General features: G+C 42.8%; 1 protein-coding gene across 1 annotated transcript; it reads left to right on the forward strand.

The window, feature by feature from the left end:
* The first annotated feature begins 272 nt into the window (after positions 1-272).
* Positions 273-18,874, forward strand: nagpa (N-acetylglucosamine-1-phosphodiester alpha-N-acetylglucosaminidase). The gene is made up of 12 exons (XM_010885267.5): positions 273-463; positions 2,049-2,254; positions 2,564-2,831; positions 4,606-4,745; positions 6,896-7,004; positions 8,306-8,434; positions 9,235-9,440; positions 10,425-10,472; positions 10,673-10,801; positions 11,812-11,943; positions 17,710-17,785; positions 18,273-18,874. Exons 1-12 carry the CDS (start codon positions 381-383, stop codon positions 18,502-18,504), a joined length of 1,758 nt encoding a protein of 585 aa, XP_010883569.3. The 5' UTR covers positions 273-380; the 3' UTR covers positions 18,505-18,874.
* Positions 18,875-20,474: the final 1,600 nt, after the last annotated feature.

Genomic DNA, 20,474 nt, shown 5'->3' on the forward strand with positions numbered 1-20,474 from the left:
ACGGTTGTAGTTCATTATTTGACATCTTTTTGATACCAAAATGTGCAGCTAAATTTTCAGAGTAATGTTGAATGTTTGCCATAAGAAAAGCAAAATGTCCTTGTTCGCGGGGCTCGAAGTCAAACACACAATGTATTTGTATTTTGACAGATTGGCTAGCCAATTTTAAAATATTTTCAGTTCATTCCGTAGTCTGCACAGTCGTTCTTAAGCTCTCGAACAAGTCTAAAGCATAGACTGACATCATGTGCTCAAGGCCACGTCACACATGTCATATGACTGCTTTCCCGATTAGCCCACTAGCTAGCTGGATGATGATGGCTGTTAAAACGAAAGTGTGGAAGCCAGGTGCACGCTCTCAATCTTAATGCTCATATCATATGGCAAAACTATCAGTGAATTGTTATTTTGCGTGCCTTCTGATATGGCTTGATATTTGGTTCTTGGAGTGTAAAAGCATTAGGTAAGACGCGTCGTTTCTAGCTAGCAAAACTTTAACAGACTCAGAACTAACTTCACACGTGTTACCAGCCATCTAGTTGGCAAATATGCCATGGGTGTGTTTGTGCGGTTGTTTGGAGGAAGCGGGTGGGAATCTTGTTAGGGTAGCATGTCAGGATTCCTTGACAATAGCGTGTCAGTGGAATTCCCTGACTATTTTCTGCAAGGTTTTGGAAATTTAAGATACAGTATTTAGCCACCAATCCAGCTTCCGCATTCATTTTGGTGACAGCTAATTACGCAAAGCTTAGTTCTGATCTCTAAAATCTAATCGCTGCAAAGTAAAACCCAACTCTTCGATAGACCTAGACCTCGATTGAAGCTTTTGTATTTTTTAAAACGAAATAAAGTGTTTTTGGAAAACTTGCTAATGTTACATAGGTTTGGTCATTAATCATACAGACTCAAGGTAAAACCAATGGAGTTGGCTGGCTGCCATATTAGAAAATTTATTCATGTTAAATCCACAAACCTTTTGGGACTTTTACCCTATGACAAAATATGTTTGAGATCCACATATGTTTGCGTCCCCAACATGTATAAATGGGGGGGGGGGGGGGGGGGGGGTGTATTCAATGACTAATTTATTAATTAGAGCTATGATAGTCTTTGAAAACGTTATTAGTGCGTTTTGAAGGAAATTACGTTTGAAATGCATCAAGGAAGTTCAGGCAATGACCCACCCCCGAGTCTGATTTACTGCCTGGTTGGGTTCACACTTTTCTAAGGGATCTTAAAGAAACCGAAGACATGTTCTATTAGGAATTGGGTCATCGCATTTTGTTGCCTCAACCATTCCATTCACAATTTCTTTCCATTAATTCTCGTAACCCTATTTTTATGTCATATTACCTCACGTGGTTGCTCCCCTACTTTTGTTTTGATCTTTTCTTGCTTTATGGAAAGTTTATGTAATGTATTGTGAAGCAATTTAGATTTTGCATTGCTAATGTCCCTTCCTTTAAAATTAATTCAGCTGATTTTTAAATGGCTTGATGAGACTTATTGTAGTCTATAATATCTAGGATTACTCTATAAAGCACAACAATAAACTCCGTCAGGTGGTCGTCCATGTTCTGTGTGCAATGTGGTGTAGTTCATTGTCTTACGGGCAGGGGACAAATGAAAGGTAAAACCTTTGTAATGAGGGGTTTAGGCACTTTTCTGAAATATCAATCTCTGTGTAGTTCTCAACTGTTCTTGCTGACAGTCTGATCACATCCTGCATTGACATTCTCAGTCACCTGGGAATGAGTTGCTCTTCTGTTTTTCTTACACATTGCAGTCCTGAACCTGCATCACAGTACTTGACTGTGCACTATCGACCACAGTTTCCCATTTATTTTACTTATGTAAAATAGGACATTTTCCTATTGATTTAAATTATGTAAAATAGGACTGTTTCCCATTGATTTAAGTTATGTAAAATAGGACATTTTCCGAATGGACATGTTTAAGAAATGGAATGTATTTTGATCTGCCTGACATTTATTCATTTCTTCGACTTGATTAGTAAATGTGAAAACAACTGGTGTTTTTCTCCACAGTTCCTCATTGGACGATGACCTACTATCGCCATACCTGTACGGCCACGGCCCCTCCCACTCCAACCGGCATGTCCGAGACTGCCAACCCGTGGTCCATGGCAACGTCACCCACCAGACCTGGCCGGCCAGCCACCACACAGGGGTGCCTGTGGCTGAGTCCAAAGTATTCATTTCAGACATCCCTGGCACATCGAGATGGGTTTCAGGTCCGTGTGTGAAATGTAGTACTTTTTTCAAAAACAACTTAAAAAGCAGAATTCGTACTTTCCATCAAAACTGGAGATATGTATTTGTTTCCAATGCAATTTTTTAAACCACTTTCCTTGACACAGTGTTAAACTTTTAATTGATATTCTGTTTTAAGTGATTCGTAGGGTATGACCTCTAAAACAGAGCACATTCAGGTCATTTCGCAGTCAGCTTTGTCCAGAGCGACATAAAGCAGATTTAGTGACATTGCAAATAACGTGCTCCGAACAGGTCACACTGGACCTAACATTTCCTGTCTCTCTCAGGTCACCTGACTGTGGTCCATGACCCCTTGAGGACGCTGTCTGTGCTGGAGCCGGGAGGGCCGGGGGGTTGTGGGAAGAACAAGAGGGAGGAGGTGGAGGAGACCGCTAGAGCCGGCAAGTGTCTCTATGCCCAGAACGGAGGCTTCTTTGCTACTAGGAACGGGGAGTGTTTGGGCAATGTAGTGAGCAACGGGGTGTTGGTGAAGAACAGCCTGGGCCTTCAGAACGCCCAGTTCGGCATCAGGAGGGACGGGACCCTGGTGTTTGGGTGAGAGCGGCCTGTCTTTTTATATCTCCTCAGGCTGACAAGTCTTGTTACGTATCTTGCTGTCTCTCTGCGTATTTCTGTTTGAGTTGGTTGTTATGTCTCTTATTTGTGTTGTTTATCGTTTGTAATCTTTGGGCTTGATTCCTTTTTAACCAGTGTACAATTACTGATTTAAAGGCTTGTAGTTCAGTAAAAAGGATGTTTTTCGAATAGCCTTTATTACTTAAATGCATTTAAAACTTATTTTTAAGATATTAATCACTCATTCCAAATCAGTTGTTCCCAGCCTTTTCCCACCAGGGCCCCCTATTTTACATGGGTTTTTGCACCCCACTTATATTAATTTCAAGTTCTGTAATTTCTTAGTTTTTGGTCGGTTCAATAGACCTTGTTAGCCATGGTGAACTGACAGTGTTGGTAGGTTGGCAATCACATCCCAGAGAGGTTTGTGTATAGTGTTTTCATTAGAGGGGCATTTTGTAGATGCATTTTAATATCGGAGAATGTTTGTTTCACAACATTTAGTCACCAGAAATTATTTTGGGTACATACAAAAGAGCATAATTTAAGTTGGTCAAATGGAAAAGCTGCGCCCTTCTCCACTGATGTTACTAAAACACACAATCATCTCTTCTCAAATGAACAACAGCAGACATGGGGAAGTGCAAAATCCATATATCATTTCCTGTTTGCCAAGTGAGAAAACAACAAGTAAATACTGTAGGAAATCTTGTGCTATCTAAATCGCTTTTTTATAATATAGTAATAATGAAAAAAATATAGTAACATTTTATAATTTGGTCAACTTAATGTGGAAGAGAATAGTGAGTGAACTTTGAGGGGAGAGTTGTTTTAAGCAAGTTGGTGTTGCTGTAATTCAGGCAACATCCACAAGGTGTGAGCAAATTAGGGGATATGGCCTTAAAGTTTGGTTTTTGAGTGAGATTGTTTATATTAGGGCCTATTGCATTAATAACAATTATTAATTGTATTGCTGCAGCAAAGTTTCCACAAACTGTCTTTCCAAACTTCCTTTTAAGTGTAATAATTCCAGAATCAAATGTAGCTTATCAAAACCTTCTCTGTATAGCCATCCCCAAGGTTATGGTATCCTTGATTTGTGGATTATTTTCAGGCTTAACATGAGTTATTCTGTCTCTCCCTCTATATATCCTTGTATCTCTCTCAGTTCAACTGTATTGGCATGACGCTCATGTGTACATATTGCCAAATTGTACAATTACAATGTTTGAACAACTTATCTCGCCCTCTGTATCTCTCTCCCCCTCTGTATCTCTCTCCCTCTCTGTATCTCTCTCCCCCTCTGTATCTCTCTCCCCCTCTGTATCTCTCTCCCCCTCTGTATCTCGCTCCCCCTCTGTATCTCGCTCCCCCTCTGTATCTCGCTCCCCCTCTGTATCTCGCTCCCCCTCTGTATCTCGCTCCACCTCTGTATCTCGCTCCACCTCTGTATCTCGCTCCCCCTCTGTATCTCGCTCCCCCTCTGTATCTCGCTCCCCCTCTGTATCTCGCTCCCCCTCTGTATCTCGCTCCCCCTCTGTATCTCGCTCCCCCTCTGTATCTCGCTCCCCCTCTGTATCTCGCTCCACCTCTGTATCTCGCTCCACCTCTGTATCTCGCTCCCCCTCTGTATCTCGCTCCCCCTCTGTATCTCGCTCCCCCTCTGCATCTCGCTCTCTCCCCCTCTGTATCTTTCGCTCTCTCCCTCTGTGTATCTTGACCTCCCTGTGTCCCCCCTTGGTTCTGTGCGTAGTTATCTTTCTGAGGAGGACGTACTGGATGAGGCCAACCCCTTTGTGCAGTTGGTCAGTGGGGTTGTGTGGCTGCTTCGAAATGGCCAGGTCTACATCAACGAGAGCATGAAGGCAGAGTGTAACAGTACACAGGAGACAGGTAGATACTGAGGATGGTTCCCTGTTACAGTATAGCCATGCATATTCAAAGTGATAGATCTCTGTGTAGTTAATATGGGATTTTATTTATCATAGTTAGGTAAAAGTCCACATAAGTGCAAATGTAGCATTAGTTTACTAAACCCCAAACCAGTGTAATTAGAAAGTAGAAAAGCAGTTCAGAACTTAGCTTGACTGTGTAACATGCTCCTAGAGTTAAGGGCAATGTCTCATTGTAATTGTCTTGAGGCTCTGTTTCCTATAGTTACTCCATGTAGTTTCTGAATTTTAAATTGACCCTCAAATTCTTCTGATTACTGCTTTCTAATAAAGCTTGCTATATACAGTAAGTCAAGTAAGCTCTAACCCCTATGTTAAGTCTTAAAAACCAGAGTCCTTGACCCGCTGCTTTGCTCAATAAAAGAGGCCTAGAGAAAGAACGAAAAAAGATTCAGTATAGCAGCTATAGCCTACTTTTAGCATATTTTTGCTGTTGCGAAGTAACAGAGACTGGATTTCAAATGCTAGTGTTGATTCACTGTCCTGGATGGCAAATTACTAAATAATAAATGTTTACTGTCTTAGGTTACCTAATAACAGCCATTAAAAAAATAGAAATCCATCTTATTGCCTAACACTGAGCAGTACTGACAGACAACTGGGAGTAGAGTAACTGACCGGTTATTCTGAAAATTGTTAAATTCCATTTGGAAACAGCCCCTTAGGCCAACTGTATGTCAGCCCAAAGAAACTGTTTACAGGATGTCATTCTTCTCCGTTACCCTGTTCTCCCCTAGTTTTTAAAGTACCAACAAATAACCTTATAATCCAAAGTGTAAGTCAAATAATCTCCAGGCTTAAAATGAGACACAAAAAGTAGATGGGGACACATCTTTTCCAGCTACACATTGTAGCTGGTCACTTCTCTGAAAACATCCTATTTTGAGAGCAGCTAAAATTTGCATTTGAGGGAATTACTTTTAATCAGTTTCCAATGATGGGATTCAGCCCCTGATATGTAATAGAACTAATTTGAATGCAACTGCTACTAAAATTCAGTATATTAGAATTTTCCATGGGGCATGGTGAGAAATCACAATCCTGGACTGACTTCATGAGACATTGTAGAAATGTTTTTTTGCATGATTTTAAGAGAATCAACCTTTCCTTTACTAGCAACTCCAGATAAAGAATCCTAATGAGCTGAAAGATAAAGAATCCAACATCTTTCACCATCCTTCTGAGTTCAGTAGTCATCATGTAGATTTCCCTCTTCTAGTTTTAATCTTCCTCTGATGACTGGCTGTCAGTCTGCACACTTGAGGCCATCTGCCATGTTCTTTTCAACTGTACCCTCTCCATTTTCCACCCCATTCCAATAGCTCTTGGTGTCTTATAAACATTTCTATTCTGGTGGTTCTTTTGCTCTCTGGGCACATTGCGTTAAGCAGTATGTTTTTGGCAAAGGAGAGTTGATATCTCATTTCATTTACTTTTACAGAGTAAGATTTTGGGCATACAGAAGGCAGGTAAATGTCTCAATTATCCATGAGTTCTGATCAGAGATCCCCAGCCTGGCTGAACTTCATGAATTTTTCTTGTACAAATGTTGCTTCTCAAGATTTTAAGAGCTCCAACCCTTCCTTTTCATGCAGATGCAGAATCCTAATAAGCATTGCAGGCGTCTGTCCTGAAATGCGCTGCTATATCCCCCTACTAATATTGCACTCCAAATTAAAAGAACATGGGGTATTCCATCTTGTCACGGTTTGCCAAAGGCACAATTAAATAAAAAACATCTGTCTGAATAAAGGACAACTGCTTGGTGGCTTATTTTGTGCTGCATGAGCTGAATGCAAAAGCAGATGTCCGTCAGGTTCCTTTTCATCACAAGGGCTTAGAATACTTGAAAAAATTAAAAGACCGCTGCACCTTTTTCTTTCCTTTCCAAAAAAAGTCTAAAAGGAAGGTTTTGAGTGAGGAACAGAAGGATTAAAATTAAGAGACCACTGCAACTGAATTGAACTGCTTATGGATCAACCAAATTGTATTGGCTCTACAAAAATGATCTAAATGAGTACATAAAAACAATACAAATATACTGAAGACAAATATTAATATTCTCAAGACACTACCCTATTCATTTAACAGGGACGTTCCTCCAATTTGTGGATGTGGTGTCAGCTCGGACAGCGGTTGGTCACGATAAGGAGGGCAAACTGATCCTGTTCCACATAAACGGACAGACTAAACATAGAGGGTAAGGAGGTGGGTGTGGGGAGGTGGGTTGTTGTGAATCTGCTGTCACAAATCACAGTTCATCTCCACCTAGGCTGACCTTTAATGGCTTTTCTTGTTAACATGGACGGAGACATGAATTCCCCAAATAACACTGCGACTACAGCTGCTCTTCATTGGCCCATAGTCCAAGAGCCTCTGGTCATGGTGGTGGCGCAGGGGCAATTCATTACACATAAGTGGAAATGTTCTCTCTTCCCTTTTGAATCGAGTGCTGTCAATGTCAGTTGTCCATTCAAACATAACTTTGCTGTCATCGCTGGTCAACCAGTTGCCCTTGAAGACTTTCTCAGAGCTTGACCCCTTGATAGGCACATTTCTCTGTCAATGATACTGGACGACTTTAGCCTCTGGGATTCTGCCTTTGAACTGGGCTAATTTAACCTCTGGGATTCTGCCTTTTTACTGGGCAAATGTAACCTCTGGGATTCTGCCTTGGCTGTTCATTTTCTCAGTCTGTTGGTCCCTAACACACAGAACACCAAATCCTGCAAGTACCGATACCTTGTCCTCTTGACCACAAACCCCTCTTCACCCTTGATGATTAACTGTTTCAAGATTGCCATTCACTCCCTTTCTCAAGAAACCAACACTTGAGCTCTCTGGCATAAAGAACTACTGATCAGATTTCTTTCCCTGACTGACTCTCCTGTTATCTCTCTCAACTTTCTCCTCCGTCCCAACCAGACAGGCTTCAAGACGGGTCACTCAACTGAGACGCCTCTCCTCTGTAACTTATGCTTTTTGCCCTGGCCTGCTGGTTCCCACTCCTGGTGTCTCCCAGGGCTTCAAGGCCCTCTCCACTTGCTGATGCATGCCCTCACTTGGCCCCGTCATCCTCCAGGGTCTGTTCTATCTTTACTATGAGGATGACATTCAGCTACCCCCCTGACACCCAGGTGGTAGCATGCATTTCTGCCCACCACCCTAACCCTGTCAAGATTAAGGGGAAGGCTTGTCCTCTCCTTTGTCATAGCATCCACTGAAAGCCTAGGGTGGTTGCCTCCAGAAGAGCAAGTTGAACTGCCTTCAGGCTCAGACCTACTATCCAACCCAAGCACTCTGTTCTGCCACCTCTGTTCCAGTGTATGGGAGGGTATTTCATGCTCTGACCAATCAAAGATCTTCTCTGTCCTGGGAGTTTTGGGAGAACATCTTCCATAGAAATTGAAATCCCATTGACTTAGTTCTGTTTTCTGATCAGGCCATATGGTTTTGGTGTAGTAGCAGCGGCAGCAGTAACAACAGCTGTTCTCTTTCTAGCATGACTCTTTGGGAAGTGGCACATTTTCTGAAAGATCAAGGGGTCATCAATGCCATCAACCTGGATGGGGGTGGTTCCTCCACCTACGTGGTGAACGGCTCATTGGCCAGCTACCCGTCTGACCACTGGTAAGCAAGTCAGATGTTTTATTCTTTAAGTAATACCTATGGCAAGGGTCGGCAACAGGTGTCCCACATTACATTTTATTTGCCCTCCCAAAATGTAATGTCCAGAAAAAGTGTTTACCCCACAAAAACCTCTTTTACTAGTCCACCTTCCCTTTGATACTACTGGGGGGGAAAGTTTCTCTTGCTAGCATGCTTATGGTTTTGAGAATTTTTTCCACTAATGAATGTATAGAAGTGCTACATCCCCATTAATCCTATATTACTACAGAAATAATAATTTGTTGTTCCTGTGAGAACAGTGCTATTTTTTGCAGAAGATAAAGAACAGTAAGTGCCGACAAGACAAGAATGGTTCAGTAGGCGAGTGGGATTTTCCACTGCTCTGCTACGTTCACATACTCTGGGCACTGCCCTCCACAGGTGGATAGAACTTGTAGTTATTAAGCTTTTATAGGGAAACACTACAAATGTGTATGACTGAAGATTAGCCTAAGCACATTGTAAAATGTATTAATAGTAGTCACTGTAGCTCTGGGTTCTCATTAAAGAATGTGGCGCTTTTGATTATAAATAGATTGTTTAAAATCTAGAATATAATACAATCCCCACTAACAGGCAATGCCTGTTCATTGCAGTATGATTTATATTCTTGCCCGCAGAATATTAGGGGGGGGGGGAAATTGACCTCTGACAAACCTGCTTGCCAATCTTTGATGTATGGTACTCCTTCAGTTGTATCGCTCCAATTGTCCACACACCCTTCTCCCCGTTGGCCAACCTTAATTCCCCCGCTCCTCCAGTGTGGTTGACAACATGTGGCGCTGCCCCCGACGGGTCTCCACCATCCTGTGTGTCCACCAGCCCCTGTGCCAGCCTGAGGACTGCTCTGGGCATGGGATCTGCCAGGACGGGATCTGCCAATGCCAGAAGGGCTGGAGTGGCACGGGCTGTGGCACCGCGCTCTGCCACCCGGCCAGCTGTGGAGCCCACGGTGTCTGTTCACAGGGTGAGTGTGGTCTGGTCAGGGCTGGTACATTCACACAGACGAGGAAATGCAGAAAATGAAATTTGCCTTGAACACAACTTAAATGCTTCTTTTTGTAACATTGGTTTGGTCACATTGATGTTGTGATTCTCCACATGGTGAGAATCCTTAAACCTGTCTTTAGATCTTTGGATTTTTCCGTGAACTAACCCCTGGAGTAGTAGTATAGTAGATATCTACAAATGTTCTGAATCCTCTGAATGGAAGTTACAATGAAACAACTGACGCTTTTTCCACCTGTTCCCTCCCACCATGATGTCCTGCTGACTGTTCCTCCCTTCGCTCCATGATGTCCTGCTGCCTGTTCCTCCCTCCCTCCATGATGTCCTGCTGCCTGTTCCTCCCTCCCTCCATGATGTCCTGCTGCCTGTTCCTCCCTCCCTCCACGATGTCCTGCTGACTGTTCCTCCCTTCGCTCCACGATGTCCTGCTGCCTGTTCCTCCCTCCCTCCATGATGTCCTGCTGCCTGTTCCTCCCTCCCTCCCTCCATGATGTCCTGCTGCCTGTTCCTCCCTCCCTCCATGATGTCCTGCTGCCTGTTCCTCCCTCCCTCCCTCCACGATGTCCTGCTGCCTGTTCCTCCCTCCCTCCCTCCATGATGTCCTGCTGCCTGTTCCTCCCTCCCTCCCTCCATGATGCCCTGCTGCCTGTTCCTCCCTCCCTCCATGATGTCCTGCTGCCTGTTCCTCCCTCCCTCCCTCCATGATGTCCTGCTGCCTGTTCCTCCCTCCCTCCCTCCACGATGTCCTGCTGCCTGTTCCTCCCTCCCTCCCTCCACGATGTCCTGCTGCCTGTTCCTCCCTCCCTCCCTCCACGATGTCCTGCTGCCTGTTCCTCCCTCCCTCCATGATGTCCTGCTGCCTGTTCCTCCCTCCCTCCACGATGTCCTGCTGCCTGTTCCTCCCTCCCTCCATGATGTCCTGCTGCCATGTTGTCTGATACAGGTGACTGTGTCTGTGATGCTGGATGGAGAGGGGAGAACTGCAGTCAAGGTAATAATCCTCCCTGTCTCATGCCATTTAGTTACACAACTTCCTGGTGTAAAATATGGACCCACCCCTATGCAAATGTTATCTTTTGATCATTGGCTGGTATTCAGGAGGGCATTCCAGGGCAGCTTTTAATTAATGTAACACTTCAAACTCTTCTTAAACATTCCTGACCAAACTTTTGTTACCTCTCTTTGACACAGTGTGTGCTTTGGGTTTCTACGGTGACAGCTGTAACCAGACATGTGCCTGCAGTAACGGGGGCGTGTGTGATCCTGTCCACGGAAGCTGCACCTGCCTCAGTGGTTTCCATGGCGATTCCTGTGAACAAAGTGTGTTTCTACATATGTATGTGTATTTGGGTTGTGTTAGCAGTCTGGTAGGAGTTTGTGACCCTGATTGATTGTAGTGCCTTTAAAACAACAACCCAAGGCAAAGTCCTCCCTGGCATTCCCTTAAATGTTTCAAGTCTCCGAGGGATAATGGTGATCAAACTTTCCCGGGGCTTCCACTGGAATATTTCCACCGAAGGAGTCCTGCCAAATGTCTCTGTGAACAGCTGTTACACAGTAGCCCAATATTCTAAGCCTCAGTTACATCACTTCCTTGGCCGTAATGCCCTAATCCCTGTCTGAATACCTGTTGCTCTGGAGATGGAACGAAGTCTTTGATGATGTTTTATTTTCTGTCAGAGCCTCTTCATGTCCAACAGGGCTGTAGTTGCCATGCATTTTGGGCTCTCTTGCATGTGGAACAGTGAGCACATGCACACAATAATATAATTTATTGAAAAAGTCAGGTCATGGTAATCATTTGATTTTAGATGTTTACTTTTCTTATAGAACAACCATTTCCATTATAATCCTGTTTACACCACAAACATCATGCCACCTGAGGAGACTTTGATTGATGCAGAATATCTAAATAAACCTCTGTTATTTTTGGAAGCCTATTCAATTCTGAGTAGGTTTGTGTGAGGACTGTATATTAGATGCATGCTTAGTTTGCCAACTCCCTTGAGCATTATTTGGCTGGGGCTGGCACATTCTCCAGTCACATTCTCTGAATGTCCAAATCATTAGAAACCTGTTTTAATCAGCACATGCTTACTTTGATTCTGATAATGATTGTGATCATAAGCCAATGAAGATGAACTGAGTGCAGTGTTGACCTGATTAAAGGTATAGCATTAGTTTAATATCAAATTGTCTAAGAAACCCAAACATTGCTACTTACCCTGATGTGGCAAGCTGGTGGACAAAGGATCTTTATTGTATATACCAGTGACCTCTCACCCTGTTTCCTCCACCTCTCCTACATCACTTCCTGTGTCCCCCCTCAGAGTGTCCTCTGGGTTTCTACGGGCTGGACTGTGGGCATTTGTGCAATTGCCAGGACATGTGTCCATGTGACCCAGTCACGGGAAGCTGTCACGCCGTGTTCCAGGGAGAGAGGAATGCTACCATCCACAGAGGTAAGGGACCATCCCTCCCCCCCACCACCTGGTCATACATCACAACTCCTAACGCACTGACTGGTTCTGTACAACAGTCTGTCCTTGTTCTCATGGATGTCTAAATGACCCTTGCCTGCCGTATCATACTAGTGTACTTCATGTGGAGCTCTTTATTCTGAGCCTGTGTGGGTTTTCTCCCAGATAGGAGGTGCTAATCTGCTAGGTTTATCTCTGGGAAGATCTTAACGGCCACACCACACCCAGACTCGTTTTCCTCCCTGTATCGTCTGACTCCGTGTCATTATGTCTGTGCTCGGTCTTCCCCTTCTTGGCTCCTGGTTGTGACTGTATATGGGGCAGGGCTGGGTTCATAAACTGTCCTTATCTCTGATATGTGACAGGCCTTTATTAAACCTGGTAAATCTATTAACTAATTCAATTACATCTGGGCAAAGGCAGGAAAGCAGAAACGGGGCAGGAAAGCAGAAATAATATAAAAACATTGCTTCAAATAATCACTATATACATGGGTACGAAAGTAAAATAATCAACACTTACAGAGAAGTCTGATGATTCAACAGGTTCCTTAATCAGATAGCAGCTTGTTTAATTCATCTTTGAAGTAGTGTGGGTTAATAAGTGTCAGGTTTAAAGGTCTTAGAAATCCTTCCAGTCATTGGTGGAGATGAAATTAGAGTTAATTTGGTCTTTAGGTGTTACCATTGTGAGATATTTACCAGAGAGCTTGTTATTTAACTTATTTGGATTATTATTTAGGGGATTTGCCTAAGTGGGACTTAGTCTGGTGTTATGTACATAGCGAGCGCCAGTAAAGGCCACAGTGATTGGTGTTGAAAGGGAGATGGGTGACCCCTTACTGAAGTGTGGTAAATTGCTTCTAATTTATTGAGTAACTCTAGCATACAGGCCGGACACAGTTTGAAGTGGGTTTTGAATACATGTTTGTGGGTTTATTACCTACCGCATAGGTCTTCAGCCCTCTCCTGGGTACCCCCCAGCCATTCCATCTATTAGATGTACAGTAGTATGAAAAAGTTTGGGCACCCCTGACAATTGTCATTTATAAAGAATTGGGTGTTTGGATCACCAATGTCATTTTGATCTATCAAATAACTGATGGATACAGTAATATTTCAGTAGTGAAATTAGGTTTATTCAATTTACAGAAAATGTGCAATATGCATCAAAACGAAATTAGGCAGGTGCATACATTTGGGGAACCTAACAGAAAAATCACAACAATATTTAGTAGAGCCTCCTTTTGCAAAAATAACAGCGTCTAGATGCTTCCTATAGCCTCTAATGAGTGTCTGGATTCTGGATGAAGGTGTTTCGGACCATTCCTCCTTACAAAACATCTCAAGTTCAGTTAGGTTTGATGGTTGCCGAGCATGGACCGCCCGCTTCAAATCATCCCACAGATTCTCAATGATATTCAGGTCTGGGGACTGGGGTGGCCATTCCAGAACATGGTACTGGTTCTTCTGCATAAATGCCTGGGTAGATTTTGAGCAGTGTTTTAGGTTGTTGTCTTGTTGAAATATCCAGCCCTGGCGTAACTTCAACTTTGTGACTGATTCTTCAACATTATTCTCAAGAATCTGCTGATATTGAGTGGGATCCATGTGACCCTTAACCTTAGCAAGATTCCCAGTACCGGCACTGGCTAGCCCCACAGCATGATGGAACCTCCACCAAATTTGACTGTGGGTAGCAAGTGTTTTTCTTGGAACGCTGTGTTCTTTTGCCACCATGCGTAACGCCCATTGTTATGACCAAATAACTCAATCTTTGTTTCATCAGTCCACAGCACCTTATTCCAAAATGAAGCTGGCTTGTCCAAATGTGCGTTTGCATGCCTCAAGCGACTCTGTTTGTGGTGTGTGTGCAGAAAAGGTTTCTTCCGCATCACTCTCCCGTTCAGCTTCTTATTGTGCAAAGTGCGCTGAATTGTTGAACGATGCACTGTGACACCATCTGCAGTAATATTATGTTGTAGGTCTTTGGAGGTGGTCTGTGGGCTGTTTTTGACCGTTTGCCGTTCGCCTTTGCCTCTCCGATATTTTACTTGGCCTGCCACTTCTGGCCTTAACAAGAACTGTGCCTGTGGTCCATTTCCTCACTATGTTCCTCACTGTGGACACTGACAGCTTACATCTCTGCAATAGCTTTTTGTAGCCTTCCCCTAAACCATAATGTTGAACAGTCTTTGTTTTCAGGTAATCTGAGAGTTGTTTTGAGGTCCCCATGTTGCCACTCTTCAGAGGAGAGTCAAAGAGAACAAAAACTTGCAATTGGCCACCTTAAATACCTTTTCTCATGATTGGATGCACTTGTCTATGAAGTTCAAGGCTTAATGAGCTCACCAAACCAATTGTGTGTTCCAATTAATCAGTGCTAAATAGTTGCAGGAATTCAAATCAGCACATTTTTGCATAGCCTATTTTTCACATCTGATTTAATTTCATACAACTTAATATTGCTGCCCTAAAAATCTTTGTCTGGAAAATACCCCAGTACTCAGCTTTTATTAGAAAATGAATGGCATGCCACTGTGATAATTTTCTGTGACGACAGAAAAATATTATTCAGCCTCAGAGGGGGTGCCTAAACTTTTTCATAGCACTGTATCCCAGTGCTAGCGCACCTGAATCAACTTATTAACTAATTAACAAGCTCTTACCTGTTGAATGAGGTGAGCTATTCCAGGGCAAAAACAAAACTGTGAGATGGCTGGGGGGTCCCCAAGAGAGGGTTGAAGACCTATGACCAACTGCATAGACCAAGCAAATACAAAGTCACGGTTTAAAATACAGGGTTTGATGCGACATGCAATTATTCCTTAACCAAGGCCTGTGTGCAACCATAAGGTATATAGTAGATACTCTGGAAAACCAGTGATGATTCAGGAGAAAGGATTCTGAGTTACGTAGGCAAAAATAAATGAATGAAATGTCAGTCTAATGGCAATGACCGCTCTGTTGTTATGTGTGAGGCTTTGTTTAATGGGTGAAAAGGAACGTTTGCTTCCCCAATATGCTTCAATGATGATATACAAGGATTTTCAAAGTGTGAGCTGTGCCTCCCCTTGGGGGAGCTTCATAAATAAAACTGTAAAGCCCAAGACAAGCTGTTCACTAATAATGAATAGTGCGGGGCTGTGTAATTTTCTTATTAGCAGGACTGATGAACAAAACACATATTTAAAGCCTAGCACATTATTATGTAAAGCTTCAATATAAACTGCTCAAAAGAATTAAGGGAACACACAAATCACACATTGGGTCTTGATGAATGAAATATGAGGGCTGGATTCAAAATCTAAAGTAACTGAAAATCAAAGTAAACAATTTAAATCATAGGCCGTTCCAACTTGTGTGTATTTCATCACGGCAACTCATAATGTGACTCAGGACTGTGTATGGCCTCCATGTGCCTGTATGCCCTCCCAAGAACGTCTGGGCATGCTCCTGATGAGATGGCAGATGGTGTCCTGGGGGATCTCCTCCCAGACCTGGATCAGGGCTTCAGTGAGCTTCTGGACAGTCAGTGGCGCTACTGGGTGGCGTTGGATGCACCGATACATAACATCCCAGAGGTTCTGAGGATTTCATCCGGGTACCTAACAGCAGTCAGGGTACCGTTGGCTAGCGTGTGGAGGCCTGTGCGACCTTCCAAGGATCTGCCTCCCCAGACCATCACTGACCCACTGCCAAACCAGTCTGGATGATGTGGCAGGCGGCATAACATTCACCATGGCATCTCCAGAGTCTTTAACGACTATCACGTGCTCAGTGTGAACCTCTAATCTGTGAAGAGAATGGGGCGCCAATTGCGGACCTGCCAATTCAGGTGTTCTCTGGTGAATGCCAATCAAGCTGCACGGTGCTGGGTTTTGAGCACAGGTCCCACTAGAGTACGTCGGTCCCTCATGCCACCCTCATGGAGTCTGTTTCTGACAGTTTGGTCCTCTTGTTCCTCCTCGCACAAAGGAGCAGAGAGCGGTCCTGCTGCTGGGTTGATGCCCTTCTACTGCCCTGCCCAGCTCTTTTTGAGTATTGGCCCGTCTCCTGGTATCTCCTCCATGCTCTTGAGACTGTGCCATGCTGGCACAGCCGTGACAAGTATGTTAGCAAAATGCAGAGTTAGAGAAGAATCAGTTAGGAAGGATGAGGAGAGCGCAATGATTTGTGGCCACCACCTGCAACACAATTCCCTTTTTGGGGGTTGTCTTGCTGTTGTCTCTACAGTGCATCTGTTGTCACTTTCATTTGCACCAAAACAGGTGACAATTGCCTATGCCTAACTGGACAGACTGATATCCCTGAAGTTTAATTGAGTTAGTGTTATACTGTGACTACATGTTTCCTTCATTTTTTTGAGCAGTGTACTTTGTATGAACTAAGATTCATCAGGAGGCAGGCATAGGGTAATGGCACAGTGCTGGTGATTTATGAATTTAGCAACCAAGGATATTTATCTAGTAATGTTTTTAATTTCATTTTATCAGATCATTCATGCATTCAGAGGCTTTCAAAGTGGTTGTCAATAAACAACAGACAATGACCCATGCAATGCTTAAAACTCTGTTTGGATCAGTCAGTGCCATAATAATATTTCTCCTATTGTGCAATGTTTCCAGTCTTTTCATTGTCGAATGCAAGATGTTCATTTTATTGATCTCAGTTTTTCAGTCTCATAGTATCTGGATATTTCAGTTATAGTAGTATATCAGACTTTGAAAATCCCTGCTCTAGGCAAGTCAACACAAACTGTTTGACCGTTCTTCTTCCTTCTTCCTGTTCAACAGGCCGACACAGGACAGACAGGTAGTCATTCTGAGCACCAAAATAGCAGCAGTTAGTGTAGTAACATGTAGCCTACTAATCATTGAACTGTGTTGTTTCTCCAACTGATTACAATACAATGTAACACACGCACTCAAAGCTGTAGTTGTGAAGATGCTTTTATTTAAACTGCTCTATACCAAGACACATGGGTATATCCACTGATTGTCAATGTACTCTATTTGCCACATTTAGACTGGTGACCTATGTACTGAATGCATTGTGTGCCCTACGCACCAGTTGTATTACTTTACTGACTGCATGGTGGCATTTCATTGTTATTCTTATTTTGTGTTTTTTTCAGTTTGAGATTTGAACTATTGAAAGTGATTGCAAGTACACATTTTTATTTGTTGACCACTGTGTATCAGCATCGCACACTCTGTCAGTCCTGTGACGGCAGTTTGAATTTGCTTGTAATTGCAACAACTATGTTGATTGATGACTAAGGTAGTTTGGAATGTGAGTCACCTCATTTATTCCCCAGTGGAACAGGAAGTTAAGGACAACTACTTAAGCGTGCCTAATGACTGAGAAGCGACTTGTATCATTTGGTTCTCTAGAATTCCTAGGGGTGCCAATAACCTTCACACCTGTAAAGAAATAAATACAAATAAAGGTCAATGTAGACCTTGTAATACAAAAAGATCAATGTACAGCTGCTTGTAAAAAAAATTAAAATATATAAATATTTGTTCTTAAATTTTTTTACGGTCAGCATTGAGCTTGTTGTAACAATTATAAAAACAGTCATTTTGGAGCCTTTAAGAACAATTGTCAGCATAGAACTGTGTAGTGTACCAACGATCTATTACCATGACAGGCTTCATAGTAATTTGAGGCAATGTGACTGTAGACATGGACAGTGGTTCCTTTAATTGCCTTTTAAATCTTTGTGTTGTTTTTCTTTCCACAGCCGGCCATTGTCTGGCCAGTCAGATGTTTGCGACATGGAAAGAGGAGGCGCACAAATCCAGGCCTTATCTCACTGAGTAAGTTTTGAAGTCAGATTTCAAATGAGTCTGCTCCAAAACAGTGTTCTAGACCTTTACAATGCTTTATGGACATCCTGACAACCTCCTAAGTCACACAAACAACAGGAGCGATGCACGTTTATTAGTTTACCTTCCACACACAACTGAGGGATTGTTTTGCATTACTATGGTTTCCATCCGGTGATGTGGAGTGGTTTCACCTCTGATGGAGTGGGAACATTAGATTTTCTTTATTCCTCCTTCACATCTTTCTCTCAAACTTCAAATTCTCCTTCCCTTTTCCTCCTCACCCTAATAATTCTACCTTTGGGGTCACTACGACAATTTGTCCCCTTCTGATCATGATGATAATATAACATTTCTGTACACAACATCATTCTATATTTACTCTTTTCATGCTCTCTTCACACCGCATCTTTTCCAATGCGTAGACTTCCAGTCTTCCATTCCTCACCTCTTCTCTCCGTTTGCTTTCTCTCCTCAGGCAGAGCTGGATGATCCTGACTGGCCTTTTGACCTCTCTGCTAGTTGCCAGCTTGTTGGGTCACCTGCTCACCGCGTATCGGGGGTCCAGAGCGAACCCCCCTGGCCGTCAGGACTACTCCTACGTACCACTTAGTGATATTAACAGTGGTGCAGTTGGTCCAGGTGTCCAAGGGGACAGTCCACTGGCCAGAGGAGCCTTTGAGCTGGACGACTCAGATTCTGACGAGTGAACCTCCTACTGTTAGGACCGTGTCAGGAGGAGCTCTCTTTAACCTATACAATGATGAGAAGAGGGTGAACGTTTAGTTAGAGGCGGAGAACGTGATGCAGTCAAAGGAGAGGAAGAGGTGAAGCCCATGTGAGATGCTGTGAGTGGACTACTGATTATATGGCTGTATTTCTCTGATTTGGAGTGGAACAATCTAATGAAGACTACATTTTTAGGTCTGTGTCAGTGAGTCATGTTTTGGTACATTGTATAAAACATTGAGGTAAAGTTAGTTCAATGATGTGTTATGTCACCTATGCATTTAGTTGGGCCAACGGGCAAGGGCATGAAGTGTAATTCTGTATTTTCAGGAAACAAACTTTTCAAACTGAGGCAATCTCATGTTTTTATTGTCATTACAGCATTTTGAATATTCTCTCTGGGCCTGTCAATCCAAAGACAACCCCGTTGTAATGCATGGTGGATGACGTTATTTGGCAGAGGGACATCATTTTTTGCATTATACTTTTTTGGGATGCGTAATGCCAAATAGTGTGCCACTGCCAAACCAAACATTGTTGGTAGCCTGTCTCACCATGAGTTGACCTATCCATAATCCTTGGTTAGCCCTCAGAAAGCAAAAAGTAACTCTGAAGTGAAATGTTTCTAATATTTTAATCAGAATAGCTTTTAAAAATATTGTGCTTCCCTGTACATAAATTGCCTGCTTTGCAGATTCTTCCACAGCCAACCATACACGTGGCCAGGAGCTATTGCATTGTTTAACATTATTTTTGCAGCAAAAACACAGGCTCTTGAGCTTTCATTAAAATAAAATTAGTACATATTGACTCCTTAAAGGCTAGCAGAGAAAGAAATCCTTCGGTTTTCCCTTCAGAAATCTGGTCACCTTGTGTTTTTGGTTGTCTGCATCATGGCCAATCTTTCTACCTACTTTAGTATTTAATTATTTATTTATATTATCAGACATTCCAACAAAAATTTAACTTCCACTTGGAACTCAATATCATTGTAAGTGGAAACTTTAAACGGCAGCAGCCAAGATAATGTATGGATCCATTAATAGCATTTGACTGTAAAATGTCCTAAATATTTAAGTACAACCCTGTTTTCCAAAAATTTGGGACACTGTAAAATGTAAAGAAAAACCGATATTCAATAGAAAAAGACAACATATCAGATGTTATTGTTTCTTGGAAAATACATGCCCACTTTGAATGTAATGCCAGCAACACATTTCAAAAAAGCTGGGACTGGGGCAACAAAAGACTGGAGAAGTTGTCTAATACAAAAAAGAGCCTGATGGAACATCTCGCAACTATTTAGTGGTTAGTTGGCAACAGGTCAATAATATGATTGGGTATAAAAAGAGCACCCCGGAGATGAGTCTTTCAGAAGTAAAGATGGGGAGGGGTTCACCACTCTGAAAGACTGTGCTGGCAAATAGTACAACAACTTAAGAATAACGTTATTAAATTATTAAAATAAGTGTTTTGTGATCTCTCAATCTGCGGTACATAATATAAAAAGATTCAGAGAATCCGGAGAAATCTACGTACACAAGGGGCAAAGCTGAAAAGCAATTAAAACAGATATGATTGTGTAGTGGACATCACTGCATGGGCTCAGGAACACGTCTGAAAACCATTGTCTCTGAACACCGTACGTTGCTGCATCCACAAATGCGAGTTAAAACTCTACTATACAAAGAAACCGGATATAAACAAGATTCAGAAACGCTGCTGCCTTCTCTGGGCCCTAGCTCATTTAAGATGAGGCAAAGTGGAAAACTGTCCTGTGGTCTGACATAAATGTGATTCTTTTTGGGATTGTGCCATCCGTGCTAAAGAGGAGAGGGACCATCGGGCTTGTTATCAGTGCAGAGTTCCAAACCCAGCTCCCGTGATGGTATGGGGGTGCATTAGTGCACATGGCATGGGTGACCTGCACATCTATGAAGGCACCATTAAT

This window comes from Esox lucius, chromosome 20 (genome assembly GCF_011004845.1).
Source record: "Esox lucius isolate fEsoLuc1 chromosome 20, fEsoLuc1.pri, whole genome shotgun sequence".
Lineage (NCBI taxonomy): Eukaryota > Metazoa > Chordata > Actinopteri > Esociformes > Esocidae > Esox > Esox lucius.